Source organism: Symsagittifera roscoffensis, chromosome 3, assembly GCF_963678635.1.
Source record: "Symsagittifera roscoffensis chromosome 3, txSymRosc1.1, whole genome shotgun sequence".
Lineage (NCBI taxonomy): Eukaryota > Metazoa > Xenacoelomorpha > Acoela > Convolutidae > Symsagittifera > Symsagittifera roscoffensis.
In genome coordinates this window covers 45,242,661-45,260,453 of record NC_087064.1, presented here as the reverse complement: position 1 = coordinate 45,260,453, position 17,793 = coordinate 45,242,661, and the positions used below count along the sequence as shown (strand labels likewise).

General features: G+C 36.6%; 1 protein-coding gene across 4 annotated transcripts in view; it reads left to right on the top strand.

Annotated features, from left to right (window-relative positions):
• The window catches only part of LOC134842528 (universal stress protein YxiE-like), a 37,595-nt gene extending 20,738 nt beyond the window's left edge, over positions 1–16,857 (top strand). For 2 of the 4 annotated variants that reach the window (XM_063858911.1, XM_063858912.1), the window contains exons 2-5: positions 6,812–6,931; positions 8,639–8,869; positions 14,217–14,364; positions 16,520–16,857. In XM_063858911.1, coding sequence (XP_063714981.1) covers positions 6,812–6,931; positions 8,639–8,869; positions 14,217–14,364; positions 16,520–16,689 — 669 coding nt within the window. In that variant the 3' untranslated portion in view covers positions 16,690–16,857. Of the gene's footprint in view, positions 1–5,176; positions 5,407–5,864; positions 6,932–8,638; positions 8,870–14,216; positions 14,365–16,519 lie in introns of those variants that run through there. The other 2 variants (XM_063858913.1, XM_063858910.1) reach the window with 2 other exon arrangements.
• Positions 16,858–17,793: the final 936 nt, after the last annotated feature.

Below are 17,793 nucleotides of genomic sequence, written 5' to 3'. Positions count from 1 at the left end.
ATGCATCCCTATTTAATTCATCGGGTAGAGGTCCTGCGAAGTCTAATTGAACTTCTTCATTAGGTTCGACTACTGGTTCCATTAGGAATGAATGTTTTGTCCCTATAATAAGTTTTAAATTTCTACCTTGTTCAGTACAATGTTTGCAGTTTTGTGCCCAATGGACGATGGTTCTGTGGATGTGAGGGAACCAGACGTGTTGGCACAAATGCAGCATTGCTCTTGATCCCGGGTGTGTGAGGTGGATGCTGTCCAAGATTGTTTGTCTCAATTGTGTTGGTAAAATAATTCTCTCATCTGTGAGTAAGCAATCCTCCCGAACATGCTGCTTGTTTCGGATGTTGTGCCAATATTGTACATATGACGCTTTAATAGCCTCCCAGTCCCTCGTTTTAACAAAATTTATGAGTGGGCAAAAATTTCGGTCCTTTTTTGTGGCAGCGGCGTTGAAGCGTACTCCCAATACTCGTTGGAGTTTTTTCCTGAAGAGGGGCGTGTCTTCTTCTGCTTCGGTCGTGTTTGTGGCCTTTACCAGTGTTGCGACCAGTCCCTCTGTAACTAATTCGTAGCTGGCCTCTGGCAGTGTATTTTTCGTCATCGTTGGAGGTGCCTCGTTGTGTCTCCTCTCCTCTTGTATCGTCCTAGTTGGGTCCACGCGGCTCACCCAGATTTCGTCATCGCTTTTCTGTTGTTCCCCAGAGGATTTCGTTTGTGTGGCTGTTGAAGTTGTTTCATTTTCTGTCTGGCTTGATCTCGTTTCTGAGTTGTCCGTGTTCTTCTTGTGATCCGTTGTGCTGGTTTGTAATGTATGTTTGTCACTGAAAAACTTTTTGGGGAAAGTTGATTTATTCCTGGTTTCTTCTGCCTTCCTTCTTTTGTACAATCACCTCTCTTGCGTCTTGTATCTTGGCCGTATCCTCGTTTGGTGAGTTTTGAGCCGAGCTTGGAATCACCTTTTTCCCTTTTGCGGGTGGCCTTTTGTGCTATCGTGGATCTGATAGACTTTCCTCCCTGTCTGATGATCCCTGCCACTCTGTGGACGACTCACTGGTCCGTCCTTTGGAATCCGTGCTCCTTCATTCCGCCGGAATGAAGCCTCCTTTGAATCCTCGTGTCTCTGTTCTTCTGCTCATTGTGTATTGGTGGATGAAATTGACTGTTTTATGGTCGGACTGTTTATTTTTGAATTTGCTGGATGAGAAAGAGCTGACTGCTTGTTGGCAAATTTTGAGTGAAACTTAAATTGATTGTGAGTTCGCAATTGACCGCGTGCGGAAAGTTTGGAATGTTTAGTTGTTAATTGAGTGTTTAGGTTAGAATCTAATAACCCTTTGATTTTCGCGCGTTTTTTGATCAGCTCATACGGTGCTTTGTTTTGATTGGCCAGATTATTTAGAATGACGTTGTCAATCAATTTGAGATTATTCATGAATGCATTAATTGATGCTACAACAAATTCTTCATCAGACTCGCTGGGGGTATTGCCAATCCAACTGGATTTCGGGACATATAGTCTATTGGCTCCATTTTGTTCCCCGCGAGGTGTTTGATATCAAAATGGAATGGTATTAGGCAATCAATCCACCGTGTGAGCCGGTTTTGACTTGTTTTTGATCTTTCACTTGAACTTAAAGCGCTGACTAAAGCTTGATGGTCTGTAATGACGGTGAAATGTTTTCCATAAAAATAGTTTTTGAAATGTTCAATTTCCCAAACTACCCCTAATAGTTCTAGTTCGTTTACCAAATATTTTTCCTCGAGGGAGTTCAGGAAGCGTGATGCATAAGCTACGGCTGTCCAACTTTCTTGTGAATATTGTTCTAATGCTGCCCCTAACCCTGTGTTAGATGCGTCGCGAGTTTCTAATTGTTGGTCGATATGTTTATTTTGTGCTATTTCAGCTACTAATTTTAATATATTTTAAAAAACTTTGTTGTGTTCTGTTGACCAGTCAATTGGTTTTCCCTTTTCTGTGTTTTTAGTAGTGGTCGTAGAGCGACGACTGCTTGTGCTAAATTTGGTATATATCGCGTGAGGTGGTGTATTGACCCCATAAAATTTTTTGATTGTTTAAATGTTTTTGGTGCTGAGAGTTCTTCTATTGCCTCGGTTTTCTTTATGAGCGGTGTTGTTCCTTCGCTAGTGATGTTAAACCCTAACCACTCAATCTGCTTACAAAGGAACTTACATTTCTCAAGTGATATTGCAAGGTTTTCTTCGTCTATTCTTTCCAAAACGGCTTTTAGATTCTGTTGATGCAATTCTGTGGACCCTTTAGTGAGTATCAGTATTTCGTCTAAGTATGCGTACGTGTTCGTGCAGTTTGTTATTGTTAGGTCAATTGCTTTTCGGAATTTGGCTGGCATATCCTTAAGGCCGTAAAAACCTGTCTGGAATTGATACGTTACCGTCGCGTTGCCACCGATTAAACTAGAGTTGCATTGATCGCGCGTTGACTTATCCAACGGGGTTTGAGAGTATGCGTAACGAAGATCAAGTTTCGAAAACAACGTCTGTTTTGTTTTGTCTGATTTAACGACTTGGGCAATGTTATCCAGCAAAAAAAATGGTGTTACGCATTTGATATTTGTTTTTGTGAATAATTTTATTTATTTTCTTTGAATCCAACGCGAGTTTGACTGTCCGATCCTTTTTTTACTGTTATGACAATTGGACTGATAAATTGTCGGTCTGAACATTTGTCTAATTTGATAATGTGTTTCTGTTCGATTAGTTTGTTTAGTTCCCTTTCCACACGTTCTTGGAGATGTATTGGGGTGCGTCGACCTTTTTATTGATTTGGTACGAACTCTTTAACGAAATGTGTCCTCATCGTGTGATTTTTTGATTTTCCGATACGTACGCATAGTTGTTGAAAAATGTCTTTGACCCATTGTTGAATTTCTGGACCGGCCTCTTCTTGTTCTCGGATAATATGTACAATTTGTTTGTGCTGCTCTTGAATTAGCTTGATGCCTAATTGCGGTAAGATATTGCGTCCTTTAATATTTCCATTCTTTATCATCTACCACAATAAATGGAGCTGATTGTATTTTCCAGCCTCCTGACTTGATAGTTATTATCAACCATCCCTTCGGAATGATCGTTTCGCCATTGTTACAAGCTATGTTCCGTGCGATGTCTCCTGTTGGAATGGTTTTGAATAGTGGCTTTTAGTCGTATTCTTGAATGCGCAGTGCGGTTTTTTTCGTTCAGGAACGACATCGGGCTTCCCGAATCGGCTATAGCGTATAATTGCTCTGTATTTGTCTTTAATTTAACGATGTGTCCGTTTAAGTCTTCTTCAGCTAGTGTGTATTTGTGTTTTTAATTTCAAACGACACTGTGATTGCCATAACCGAAAATTTGTCTATTTGATAATCGTCCCAACCATTGCTTGAAGTAAATTCAGCGAAGGCCACTTGGTCGTTTTCAGTTTCTAGACTTTCTCTCTCCAGCTCCTCCTGTTGATCTTCTTGTCTGTCCTCTAAGTATTTTATGTGTCTGGACCGGCATCCTTTAGCGAAATGACCCCTCTTGTTGCATTTTGAGCAAACCTATTTTTGGCCTTGCAGGACTGTAAGTGGTTTTGGCGTTTATAACACTGTTTTTGACTGTTTATGTTTGTATTTCTTTGTTGTCCTCTTGCGTTTTGTGATCCACGTGAGAAAGGTCGCCCCCGAGCGACTCAACCTCTTTGTGTGTTTGATTTATTAGAGTAGTTATAGCGGCCCCGCGTGTTTATGTAGTTGACCTGTTCTTGTTTTGGTGTAATGTTATGTCCTCCGAAAGGGTTTATTTTCATTGTACGACTGTGTTCAGTTCCTTTTTCTCGACGTAATGCGTACTCGTACGCATCATGTCGACTCCTTGTTTGTGCTCACAGTTCTTCTGCGATCTTGTCATTGTTCATGTGTGCTGTGAACATGTCTCTCACCTATTCGTCTTCTCGGTCGCCGCAGTCTGCTCGTGACGCTAATTCGACTAGATCCGCGTGAAATTGTTCTACACTTTCTGTTTTCTTATGTTTCCTGCAGATGAAATTATATCTTTTAAAGGCGATTATCCTAGTTGTCACGAAAAAATCCTCGAGTGTTGTCATCAGTTCTTGTGTGGTGACGTTATGTAATTCCAAGTTAGGTCTTTTCTGTTGTATCTGTCTTTTTCCTTCCGGTCCTAAACATAAAAAAAGGTAGCTGCGCACTTTCGCGTCGGCTTCGTCCCATATAAATGAATTGCAAAGTACTCCTTTCTCCCGAGCTCTTATGACGTGGTTCTACCAACCAACTCTTCGTTTCTGAACTCTCTGTTCTTCTTTTGTGCCTCTGTTTCTCCCGTGATTTCAATTTCGTATACTGGCTCTGACGGTTCGACTAGCGGTGGTCTGGCTCTCAGTAGATTTGGCACTTCTATTCCATCCTTTGCGAATACAGCCATTTCCAAATTGCTGCCCACTTAGACCACTCTAGCGGTGGTTCAACAGATGCCTTCTCCCAGAACGTGGGTTTTTGGAGTATCCTGCCGACTGCGCCAAGTCATACCTCAACGTACGATCTTCTAATTCTGGAATCCGAATGGATCGATAAACTGATATTCTAATACGCAGCGAGATAAAAAACAACTGACTTTAACCAACGTTTATTTTGGTCTGACCGTTCATTCGGTCATCATTCGAGAGAAGGTCTCTCAAGGTCGACCAACCGGACGAATGTATGATTATAACATAAATCGCGTAGCATAAATAACATGTATATATATGGATCTAGATTTGTCGATCCATGCCGGATGACAATAGTACCAAAGGCAACCAGAATTGAAAAATGCAAACATCCGCTCCCCGCCCCCTTCGCGGGCCTATACAATGTGCGTGAGTGATCTAAATGATACATAATTTTACTGCAAACCCATTTTTAGAGTTCATATTTGACCAATAATTGTGATCTAGTTCACGCATTTAAATTAAGTTCAGAATTGGGCTTAAGGTACCTTAAACACATTTGATTTTTGTTAGGCCGCCGGATCTAATTAGCGGGTTTCTTACCAAAACACTCTTGTCAACAGGCAAGACAGTTCTTGACACTAGTTTCCGATGTTTATCAATACGCACCCACAGAGCGAACAGATAATTCAATTTGAGTCAAAAATATACACTATATTATTTCAAGCAAATTTCCAATTGGAACGGACATACTTAGCTCTCGATTTATCCACTTCAAAAAGTGTCATGCTTTGAAATTGGCAACGCCAAAAACCGTTTTTAATCTTCAAATTCTGGCTTTATTTCAAAATTTGAAAATTATCTAGCAATAAATAGATACCAACTAAACAGCAGAATGTTTTGGAACACAACAGAGGTTTATAAAACTGAACTTTGCTTGAATTTTAACATGTCTTCGCTTTGATAAGGTCAGTTGATTCCGTAATCACTTGACGAGGCTTCAACTTTTTTCAGTTGGTATGGATCTGAAAATCGTAATTGCTTTTTGCTGTCCAATTACCCTGTGCAACCCAGTTACTAAAGAAAACCCACATTGCAAAAATGAAGCAGGGCTTTGAAGCTTAGCATAAATTTTTAATTTCTCGTTTCTCTCTTCCTTATTTGAAGAGGCAGTACTACTCCGATAACTAAGCATAGACGCGTAGGCATAGAGTTACTTCCTCATTTGAGAACAAGAAAGCGGTGCACAATTGAGCACGCAATGTATCGATAGGTTAATGTACCAGACTAACTACAAAAAAAAAAACAGTTTTTTTAATTTTTAATTTTTTGAAGTAAGAAAAAATTATTTTTTTTATTTTCGGTTTTCGTTTTTTCCTGTGTTACTGTTTTGTGTGATACTGCTAGAATACGCAGTTTTCTTCAACACTTTGTTTTTTATTTTTAATCCAATCCAATTTTCTAAGGTACTGTTTGAGGTGGTTTATTTGCCAGTTACAGCTATTTATATATTCTGAGTATTATGCCCATTGCACATAGTGTCCAATAAACCTTATTAACTTACCACCATCTTTCCATACCATTAAAAATATCTATTCACCCAATTAAGCATTCACGCGCCAAATCATCTTAAATTTCCCTTCATTTCGAGCTTCTGACTTTCTTGCTCACATTTTTCCATTTCTTGGCAACGGCTAAACTTTTCTTACCTTCGCTTATTTTAATTGTAAAAGTGAATCAATTTCCTGCGCAGTAAATAGACAACAAAAACAAGTAAACTAAATTTACTTAACTTCAATTGCTTCGGTTTTGTGTGCAACTGGCGTGTTTTGAATTTAAAAAGCTTCAACTTTCCTATTTTCGCTAACCATTATTAATTTTTCCCTCTCGTGTTTGCTTTTAAACAAATTTTAGTTGATGTGATAAACAAGCGAGCTAACTTTATGTTCAGTCGGTTTGTTTTCAGATGCTACCCTTTTACTGTTTAATATTTTCACCAATTATTACCATTTTTGCCTTTTTGACAGCCTAATTTGTTTAAATTCCACCATTTCACATTCACAAAACCTGCCCTCATAACATCCCCAGGGAATGAAATCTAGTCACGGGGAATATTTGAACCGCAGCGGCGCCTGTAGCGCAAACCCGGGAGTCGAAACGATTAACTACCGTCATAGTCGTAGCCAAAGTTACAATTACGGAAATAGACCGCGTCAAACTGACATTAACAACAGTAACAGCGCGCAAAACAATTCCACTAATAACATTAATAACGAAAGTTCAATCAATCATAACAATCCTACCAATTATTCTTACCAGACTAACCAACGGTCAGTTAGCTATAACAGGACAGGTCATAGTGTTCGTTTTAAGTCGCCCTTCACAAGCAACAGTTTCGACTCAACTTCAGCATCCAACAGCGCGAGTTCGACTCCCATCCACTGCGTCACACCAGCGAGAGGCATGAAGACCCGCAAATTTATCAGCGAACAGGCTCAGATCTTTTTCCATCCTTGTATTTCTAACATATATCGTATTTGAAAAACTCAAAAAACAAACGAAGAGAAAAAACAGCAAAATGCTTGTTTCGCAATCCTTCAAATAGTAGAAAATGAGCATTTAAAATATTAGTATATCTAGTATAAAAAATATCTCTTCTGTCAAAAAAATTACCGGTTAAGTCTCAAAAAATAAAATAAGTCCATAAAACCTTAATTCGTTTCCTGAAGAGTACGTTTTTTTCACGCTGTATTGAATATCACTTCTGCTTCCAATTGAAATTTAAGGAACAGTAATCCTATATGCAACTTTTGCCTGATTTTATGCCATCCAATTTTGCGAGAGATTTTGGCTCAAAAATTATTTTAGTGTCAATTTTCTGTGCCATAGGCAGGGGCGGATCTGGGATTTTCTCGAAAGGGGCGGATTTTCAAAAAATTTTCGAAAATTTTGTCGAACTTTTTTTAGGTCGAACAAATTGAGTTTCTGAGCTCTCCCATGCACTTAAAAAACCCTGTTTTGGCCAAATTTTCTGCGCCGCACGCAAATTTTTGAAAAAAAAACAGGTCAAAAAAGGCGTTTTTTGCACTTTTTGGAAAAATTAGATAAGAAAAATTGCGTTTTTTTGGCGCGCGCTCCCCCCAAATTTAGTATATATTGGCACCAAAGGCGCCTTTAGAAAAATTTAGGTCCTGTCACCAAAATGGATATCTCTAAAAGTCAAAAGGGGGGATCCTTTGGCTCGGCAAGTGGTCCAATCCCTGAGGGAAAAGAACGTCCGTACCCCCCTCCCCCTCCCCCCTAAATCCTCCCAGGCCATAAGAAATAATTTACTTTTATTTATTTTGCCCACCAGTTTTAGTTGAAACAAACAGTTAATTAAGTATATTGCCCCCTCTCAGGGATTGAAACCCTGGCCACCTAAAAGGGCCTCCCTTTGGTACTTATTCAACGTTATCCGTTTTTGGCCAACAGCCCTAAAAATCTACTGCAGGCACCTTCGGCGCTAATAAGCACTTTTTGAGGGTGGCCCGCACCCAAATACGAAGCATTAAAAAACTTTCAAAAATGCTCAAAAAATTGGCAAATTGACTGCGGTGCAGTGCAGAATTGTTTGACTAAACGAAGGTCTATAAAGTGCTTTAGAAGTCGGGCAAGCATTTTCGTCGATGTAAAAAAATGGTCGAATTCGATTCTGTGGCTTTTTAAACCACTTAGATTCTTTGAAGATAGTTAGCCCCCGTTGCTATGTTTTAATGCCACCGAATGATGTTAGGAATGACTAAACCTTACTGCGTATAGTTAAATACTACATAGAAAAGTTCATTCGACCATTAAAAATTTATTGCCTTCTTGAATTGAGTGCGACGAGGTGTGTTTCCACCAGGTTATCTTTTTTCAAAGCAGACTTCAACTTAACTGGAAGCAATTATCAAGACCCCTCTGAATATTCCAGTAGGAACAAAAAAGCCATTGTTAGTTTCTATTGGCAAAAAAATTCATACTTTAGATTTCATTCGCAACGCATTGCTCTCCTTTTTAAGCGTTTGCTGTGGCGAATCATATTTAACACACAGCTAGCAAGACAAAAGCATGCAGAGCTAGTTTCAATTAAAAATTCGTTTGCAAAAATGTGTGTCAAAAAGTCAAATTTGCTTAACAAATTAGTTTAACGAGCAAAAAGATCCCCGCCTCGACCAGGACATTATGGGTACCCCGCAGAAATCAGGCTGCAACGCAAAGTACAATGCTTCGGGTCAGTTGATACCGAGACGGATCCTGATCGCGGTGGACGGGAGCGAGAACAGCGAGATGGCGTTCGACTGGTACATGAACAACCTCCGGGATGACAAACGAGACGTGTTGGTGTTACTGCACGTGAGCAATAGTTCCCACAGCATGCCCATACACTCGGGAGTGGACATACCACAAGTGAGAGGCTTTCCTTATTTTGTTCCCACCATGGAAAATGGGGAGGAACTTTGTATTTAGTTTTTTTCTTTTGTTTTCCACGCAAAATTAACTATCCGACTGGGTTGAGTTATATATCACTTTAAATCTCTTACAGTCGTAATTCAAACCACATAAAAATTATCAAAATGAATATCTCAGTGTCGAGAAAAACCGGTTTGAATTTTTTGATTTTTTGTCTTATTTCGAGCGAATAAAGCGAGCGAGCAGTCTTAATTTGATTTCTTGAAAGCTTACAATACCTTAATTTAAAAGCTATAAACTTAGTTTTACTTGAGTAACGTTAGTTTACATTGGATTGAGTATTTAAGCGCCTTTTTGGAATCTTAAGCGCCAAATTTTTTCGTTTTTACTGTAATTTTTCTATAAAAATGGTTTTTGAATTTGCTTACTTTACTATGAGTGTCGATTATACCTAATATCAAGTTTTTTCAGATCCTTGTATCACACCACGCCGAAAAAAGCGGCAATAATTTGAAAAAACTGCATTAATTTGGCTATTTTGCATAAAAACTAAAAAAAAAATTAGGCTGGTGTTAAATGGTATCCATAACTTAAAGTTGTAAACATGAATTCAAATTAAAAACAAGATCAAACGAGATAAATGATAAGTAAAACAAGAGTTTTCAAACTAACTGGCAGTTAAATATCAAACTAAATTGTTTAATCAAAAAACTACTTGCATTTCAATTTTTTCAGAATTATTGGTTCTATCAAAAACTTTTGGTGATGTTGAAAATCCAGGCGACGTATCTTTATAAACTGATCGCCCCTCTCTCAAATTTTATTGCTAATTTTTTCCAAAGGGTCCCTCTTTAGATAGTTTTATGAGATGCATTTGTGGCTGACCAACATCAAAAATTTTCTAAAGGCGCAATCAAAAAATTAAAACCAGTTTTTCTCGATAATCAAAATCGAAAACTTTTAACTTTTGCTCAATTCACGGCTAAAAAAGCCTTTATATGAAAAATGGGGCCAGTGCAACAGTGCCGAAAAAAAGTTCAACAGTGCCGAAATCGAAAAATTTGGTCAACAGTGCCGAAAACTTTTTTTTTGTTCAACAGTGCCGAAAAATTAAAAAACACTTCGGAAAGCTTGTTTTATATTTATTGATTCTAATAAATAATACATAAAATTTCCCAATGGTTTTCAATGTTTCAATTTCTCGATGCATATGATCGCTTCAATGCCGCCATTTGCTCCCTTTTTCTTGGCCTTCCGTGGAATATCTCCATTATGAAAAGATTTCAAGGCAAGTTTCGATATTTTTTCTTCTCGCTTCAGTTTTCTGATCAAAACCCAAAAAATTTGATGGATTCGGCCAATTTTTTTGTTCCAGCTATTGCGCCAATTTCACAACTGTTTTTGGTGGCCTGTGAAGCTGGGCTTTCATACAAATTCCAAATTCTTAATGGATATTGTCCATTGAGCCAAGTTTTTTCGAATAACTCAAAAGTTTTTGAAATTCGGTCGTAAAATCCAATCAAACAAAGTTTTTTTGATAGTACTTGATTCGAGTGTAGTTTGTTCTGACCAATCCGATAGGAAAATAAGGCAGAGTAAACAATTGTTGAATTATTTTGCGAATTTTTCGGTTTTGCCGATACTCAGTTGCTAGATGAATTTTTGGACTTTTTTGAAAACAGCTTGACAGAACGGAAATGACAGCCTGATTGCTGAGCTTCGGGGAAAAAATTGCGAACTGCTGCGGTAAATCCTTTTTCATTATCAGTCCAAAAAAATTGTTGAAAACCGTTTTCCAATTTTTTCGCATTTTAGTGCAAGAACGCTTAATAAGAATTTGAAACAATTTTTAGACTTGTTTGAAAGGAAGGCCAAAACCAAAGGAATAATCCACAAATTGTATTAATTTCAGTAAATGGCTCTGGCGCTGTTTTGAAAGTTTCATTGGCTAAAACTGTATCGCAATCCGCAACAATTTCAATAAAAATTCTGAGAAGAAACTGCTTTTGAGATAAAGTTTTGCCCCACGAATCGGAAAAAATATATCCGACACTGTTTGCGGTATCTCCGGTAGCTGTTTCCGAAAATTTATTACAAAATTTTTGGCAATTTCGGGAATTTTTTCTACCACATCTTCAGAAGATTTCGACATATTTTTGAGTGCTCATTTTTGACAGCTGACGAGAAAATTTTTTGGCAATTTTCTGCAGATTTTATGTGATTGTCGACCGCGGGAGGGGTGTGAATAGCTGGAAAATTAGTAATTTTGCTCAAATTAATGTCAATGGCGGTTGTCACGTGATAATTTTTCTGTACACAAATGTACAATTTTTTATTTTTTTTTCTGTATCGGTAGCCCGCAATTTCTAAATTTTGGGAACTAGCCCTTATTGAGGGAACAAATTTGAACATATTAAGTGCGGCAATCAGAAATTAATCGGCGATGAATTGCAATCCCAAGTGAAAACACTTTAAAGTTTTGAGCAAGAAAAATTGCCACTTCGACGTTTTGGCGCCAAATTAATTGTTTAATTTGCAATTGCAGATGTTTTGGCGCCAAAATTGGAGTGATTTTCTTTGTTAATTAACTTCAATAATTTTCCGTTCTTTAGAAAATGCGTTAAAATTATTTTGAAATTTCCCGCCTTTTTCGGCACTGTTGTACTTCGGCACTGTTGAACGCCCCCGATATATCACTAAGCCCATCATTACAAAATATCATAAGGGCTGTTTAAAAGTTTTCATGCCCGTTGTGCACAAAGAATTCAATATAATCGATTATAATCTGTGATAAACAGTCACAATTATTTTATTTAACAAAAAAAAGGAAAAATGGATTTTAAATGATTGAAGCATTCATGTAATTAGTTTTTTAAATAAAAAGGAGTTAAATAAGTTTTTAGTCAAACTTTTTTTGTTTAAACTGTAAAAACCCTAACAAAAAGCTTACTATGAATAACTATCAATGTTTGAAATGCAGCACGGGGCTTAAATACATTTAGTTCTCACAAACAGTTGCACCTGCATAAAACAAACCAACAAAACATTCTGAGAGAGCTATTAGACAGGGTAATCAGGGAGAAAAAAAAACAATTTTTGAAAACACTCAATTCTATCTAAACGAGCGAAGTTCAGCAACATAGAGCAGAAAAACTAATAAAGATTTTAAAACTCGGAAATTTTTATAGCTCGAAAAGAATGCTTAATACGCAACATATGGTTTGAAAAATCATCATTGAAAAAATTAGCAAATCATTTTCCAAATTTTTTTTTTCAAAACCTAAGCCAGATACCCGAGCAGAACATGATCAGCCCAAGAGCGCAATTAAAAAATTAAGTTTTCAAAACCTTGGTTTTCTACTTCTGACTTTGACCCACGCATTTGTCTTATTCGAAAATAAAAGTCATGAGACTTGTCATAATATTAGATCATTAAAAAAGAAGCCATTACAAAAGTTCAACTCCGAAAAAAGTTTTAAGTTTGCATGAACTTGAAAAAACTTCGGGGGTATTGAAGTAAGTTTGAGATCTACTTAACAATTACTCCAAACCCTTTGTTATCTACTAAAGAATTAGTATAAATGAAAGCAATAAATTAGCCTTAGAGCATTGTATTTAAAATAAGAATTTTGCTGCATTCTGATGGGTCGAAAATTCGACAAACACAATCTTCTTAACAATTACCCCCTTTCTTGAAAGATGGGATAATTATTAAATAGATCCGAAGTTTGAAACTTAGAATTTTTCTCGCTTTTTAGTGCTGCTTGTAAATTTTTCTCAGCATTTATTTCTTTTACTGACTTTCGGGGAAAGTGACTAAAACTTTCTGCATTTTTAAATATATTGATGCCATCAGTTCTCAATTATTAAGATATTCACTTCGATTAATTTTTATTGAAATACCAGTTTCGCATCATTCTTAATCATAATAATGAGCGGTTCTCAACAGTTTCGTAAATTAACCCGGCGGTAAATTAACTTGGCTGATAAATTATTCCGACTCGAGCTTAGGCAAGCTTATTGATCCACATAAAGGTTACTATAACTAGATGAGAAATCTGTCAGTTATGTATCTGATTTTGCGTATGAAAATAAAAGTAGCAAAAAAAGTAAATTCCGAAAAATATTAATTTTGATCTTAATTATTTTTAAACCAACAACGCATTTGTAAAAGGCAATCAGAAGAACATGCAAAGAAGATAAAGAACCAACCTGATAAATTAGTCTTGTTTCAATGAACTCTAATTTTGTAACTTTAGTAAGCAAAGTAATTAAAACTTTTATACCACGAACATACTTAACACTACGTACACACTTCTACATAAACACTTGATCAAATTAAAACCTTCGTGTTAGGCTAGCTAGAAACTTTATCCACAATGAAAATAAACCGAGATCCGAGTCGTTCAACTTTTTGAAAAAACCGTTGTTGTGCTACAGATTTGGACCTTCATGCAATTTCCACTTGATTTTTCTAGGCCTGGAGAAAAATTTTCGCACCTTTAAGCGATGAGTAATCTTCACTTGTCTATTCTTATATACACCAGTTAAGGCATAAAACATTCGGCCAAAAACCTGCAAATTGCGTAACGTAAGGATGGGTAGTACACTGCTCATTTTCCTAAAGTTGATTCGGAGAGGTCTGAAAACGGACAAGACGGTTTAATGACTATCTCTCAGACTAAAGTTTAATAGTTGTAAATGCGGTTGGATAGCAATCATTATTGTTCCGACTTTCGATACGAAAGTAACGGAATATTTGTGCTCGGGGTGGTTTTTTTTTCTTCAGACAAATTTCGACTTTTTAACTAGCCATTTTTGACGGAATTTTTATATATCTTTCACAAGGTATTGTTGTCCTGAGCTTAAATTTGAAAAGATATTTCACCTGTGATCATTTTTCGTAAAGTAATGAAGGTTTAAAGATTGCCATTTTGACCAATTTGGGACAATTAACGCGCGATATAATTAGCGCTATTAACGCGTAAGCGGAGATTTAATCAGTATTATAAATCGTTCCAAATTGGCTGAAAGAAGCTTATTTGCCATAATTGATATGTTACAAGGAGCGAAATCTATCCTGTTGTACTTCATATGGCGTGTGGGGGGATGATTTTCATAAAAAATTTCAAATTTTAGAAAAGGAATTTTCATTTTATTTTATTTCATTTAATTTTTAAATGTTTTTACTGCTGCTCCATAAACCTTAAAAGGCAGTCGGAACATTCAGGGCTTCGCCCTGATACGAGCAGTCTTGTTGGCATATTAGCCTGAATACAATTTATCATTTTTATTATACGCTTTCTAGCTTATCCATACTCAATTATTGTTCGCTTCGTTCCAGCGTAGTTTCGATGCCTTCAACGAGGCGAGGAGAAGCAGTTCGTCGCAGATAGTGACAGATGTGGTGGAGCTCTACGAGGACAAGGCCAGAGAGGCGGGTCTAAATTCCAGTGGGTACGAACTCATACACATGAACGACGGAAACACAGGTAGAAAGATAGACAGATGTGTTGAAACTTGCAGAAGTTGAAACCCAGACAAAAATTCCTAATTTTTGATATTTTGAGCTAACACCATCCTCAATATTTCCGTATCAATGATAATACTCTTGAAATTCATACGCAAAAAACATCAAATCGGATGCTTTAAAAACCAATTTACCTCATGACTTGGACATTTGAATTTATTTAATTTTTGAAGTGTGATTGATTAAGTCATTTTATGATTATCATTATTAAAATAATTTATACACAGAGGGGAAGAGGAGCTTTGCACCGCTTGCGATACAGCACAATGAAAACAGAAGTAAAAAAAATGAAAAATGTTTAAAAAAACAAGGTAAACCAAATTTTTGCATGTTTCGATGAAGGACACCTAAGACCTAGCTAAAACCGCAGGTACGCGTTTGATATTTTTTGAATTTGTTACACTGATGTGGGACGAAATGCGTTACATCAAAAATTGGACTTTGCCCAAAAACTTGATTGTTGCAAAACCGTAGTTAGTAGTTAGAAGTAAGAAGAGTGAAAACGTTTGAGAATTTGAAATTTCTCAGACAAAACTTTTCTCTTACAAAAAATAGAGTAGTCGCTTTTGCAGAAAAAACTCGCGCAACCGCTTCTTTCGATTGAAATTTACATCTATAATTTGATAGGGTAGTTTTTAAGAAAATAGGGTAACTGATTGGGTAGTTTTTCTCCCTTGAACACTTCGCTCGAAAATTACCGTGCCAATTCTCGAGTTGACACGGTAATTTTCGAGAATAGTAAAAATCCTCCGAAAACTATCAGTTTCAAAATTTTCACTTGTTTGAAGGCCATATCATAAAAAGAAATGCGGATGCAAATTATAAAAGTAAGCGTTCCACAACCTGCTAAGTCGATTAAACCTATGATATCAGATTTGGCAGGATAGTTATCGAAAAAAGTCCAAATAACGGTCCAGAAATCAGAAATTGAAATTTCCGAGAATTTCAGATTTTTTTAGGAAAAATAATTGGATGTAGCCGCTTTATGCCGAAGAGATTTAGTCAACTTGCATTTTCCAAATTTAAAAAAAATTGAAAAATCAAAAATTTGAAATTTCCGAGGGCCATTACTTTTTGTTTCAAAAAAACTTGGGCGGTGTCGAAGGAGCAACGGACCTTCCCACAACTCGTTCATTCGTTTGAACCCAAAATCTAATATGGGAGGATATTTTTTGGTAAAAATCAGATATTTGGAAAAACAACGCTCAAAAAATCAGAAAATTGACTTTTCTGAGGACGGTAACTTCTATGTAAAAAAGTAGCCGCTCATGCAGACGAGCTTTGTATTTATCCGTTGTCTCCGTTGAACTCATAACCTCAGGTTTGGGAGGTAAGTTTTCGAAAAATGTTTAAAAAAAGGTTCAAAAAACGGTCAAAAAAATTCCGAGAGCCATTATTTTATGTTTAGAAAAAATTTGGGCGTAGCCGCTTATGGAGGGGAGCTTTTCAGTTTTGATGTTTTCATTGAAACCAAATGCTCAGATTTGATAGGTTACTTATTGAGAAAACGAAAAAAAAATTCAAAAATGTCAGTCAAATATTCCCCCCACAGACTCTTGCGAAGGCTGTACACAAAGCGGTAAAGCAAAGAGAAACCAGCGGAGTATGCAGACGCACAAGAATGTAAGCGGTCTGTCTATGGATACCCTTCTTTGAAAACAGATAGTGTTTTCGAGAAAAAAAAACTTTTGCAAAACGTGATAAAATTTTCCAAAAAGTCTAAAAAAAATCCAGTCCCATACATTTTCATAATCCTATTTTTATCAAACAGCAACTTTAGGCAAACATGACAAGCAAGGCATTTGAAATTCGGAAACACGGCCGACGATCTTTGAGCAGACACCAGTTGAGCCAAAAAAACAATGATTTTGTGAAAAACTTCAAAAAATTTCTCACTGAAACTACCATTTTGAAATAAGTTACGAGCCATTAGTTAATCTTGAATTTCCATGAAAATGAGTATGTCAGCTGGTATTCAACTGTGAATCAACATAAGTGATTCAACTGATTTTGTTAAACTAATGTTAACCCGAAAAAAAGTCTACCTTCCGATTTGATAACGCTTGATAATCGCAAGCGTAATTAATATTGAGGATTATGTTTTTGTTTTTTCCAAGCGAAGACAATTTGCAAGTACGCCAAGAACAATAACATCGACCACGTGATCATGGGCACACGTGGCTTCTCCAAGATCAGAAGAAAACTACTCGGCAGTGTGAGCGACTACGTGTTGAACAACTGCATTGTATCCACCACCGTAGTCAGACAACCCCATGAAGACAAGTGAAGAGAGGGAGGAGAGGGGGATGATATGGAGATAAAGGAGGAGTTAGGAACATATTATGTGTTCAAGATGCAGACAAACAATGAATGCTGTCTGAGATCTTGCAGTTGAATTCATTCGTAGTTGCGTTTTAGATATATGTTATCAATATTAATTCAATTCTTGTCTGGATCTGTTCCTGATAAACTTTTTCGATATAATTTTCGGGAGGAATGCCATGTTTTTGAGTTTTTCCCGTCTCGGGATTGAAATTTTGAAGCTTCTGTGAATTTAACGGTGAGGTATCAACGCGCCGAAAGTCAGTTTGCCGAAATTATCAAGTGTATCAAGTTTCCGAAAGTAGAAAAAATTTCTGAACAAATTGGCTAACAACATTTTGTGTGCTGGAACCTTGCAGCTCGTGAAGACTTTTGAATCATTTATCTGATAATGTATGTCCGTTTTGCTGCTTAAATCTTTCTTTGTACATTAAACAATAGCTTTCAAAAGTGAAGTCGAGATTACCCGGGTTGACCGCCATACAGTAAAAATGCTAGCCATACAGTTCCATACAATTTGTCTATGAAAAAATGCTAGTCATACAGTTCCATACAATTTTTCTATGAAAAAATGCTAGTCATACAGTTCCAATATTTTGGGAATTGTATGACTAGCATTTTTTTGGAACTAAAAATGTTTCTCGATTGGAAACAAAAACTCAAGAAATTAACAGTTAACCTCATAAAAATAGTCTTTAGTTAAACGTTGATCTCAAAATTAACTGGAAAAATTTTTTTGAATTTTTTTCCGAAAAAAAAGTATTGAAAAAATGCTAGTCATACTGTTTCCATACTATGGGTATTGTATGACTAGCATTTTTTTCGAATTAAAAAACTTTTTAAATTGAAAACAAAATGTCGTTAAAATAAAATTTAACCGCATAAAAATAGTCCATAGTTAAACTGTGATCTCTGAATGTTCTGAAAAAAATTTTTTTGATATTTTTTCCGAAAAAAAAGAGTTGAAAAAACGCTAGTCATACAGTTTCCATACTATGGGAATTGTATCACAAATGACTAGCAGTTTTTTCGAAGTAAGAACTTTTCTCCACTAAAAACCAAAGGTCGT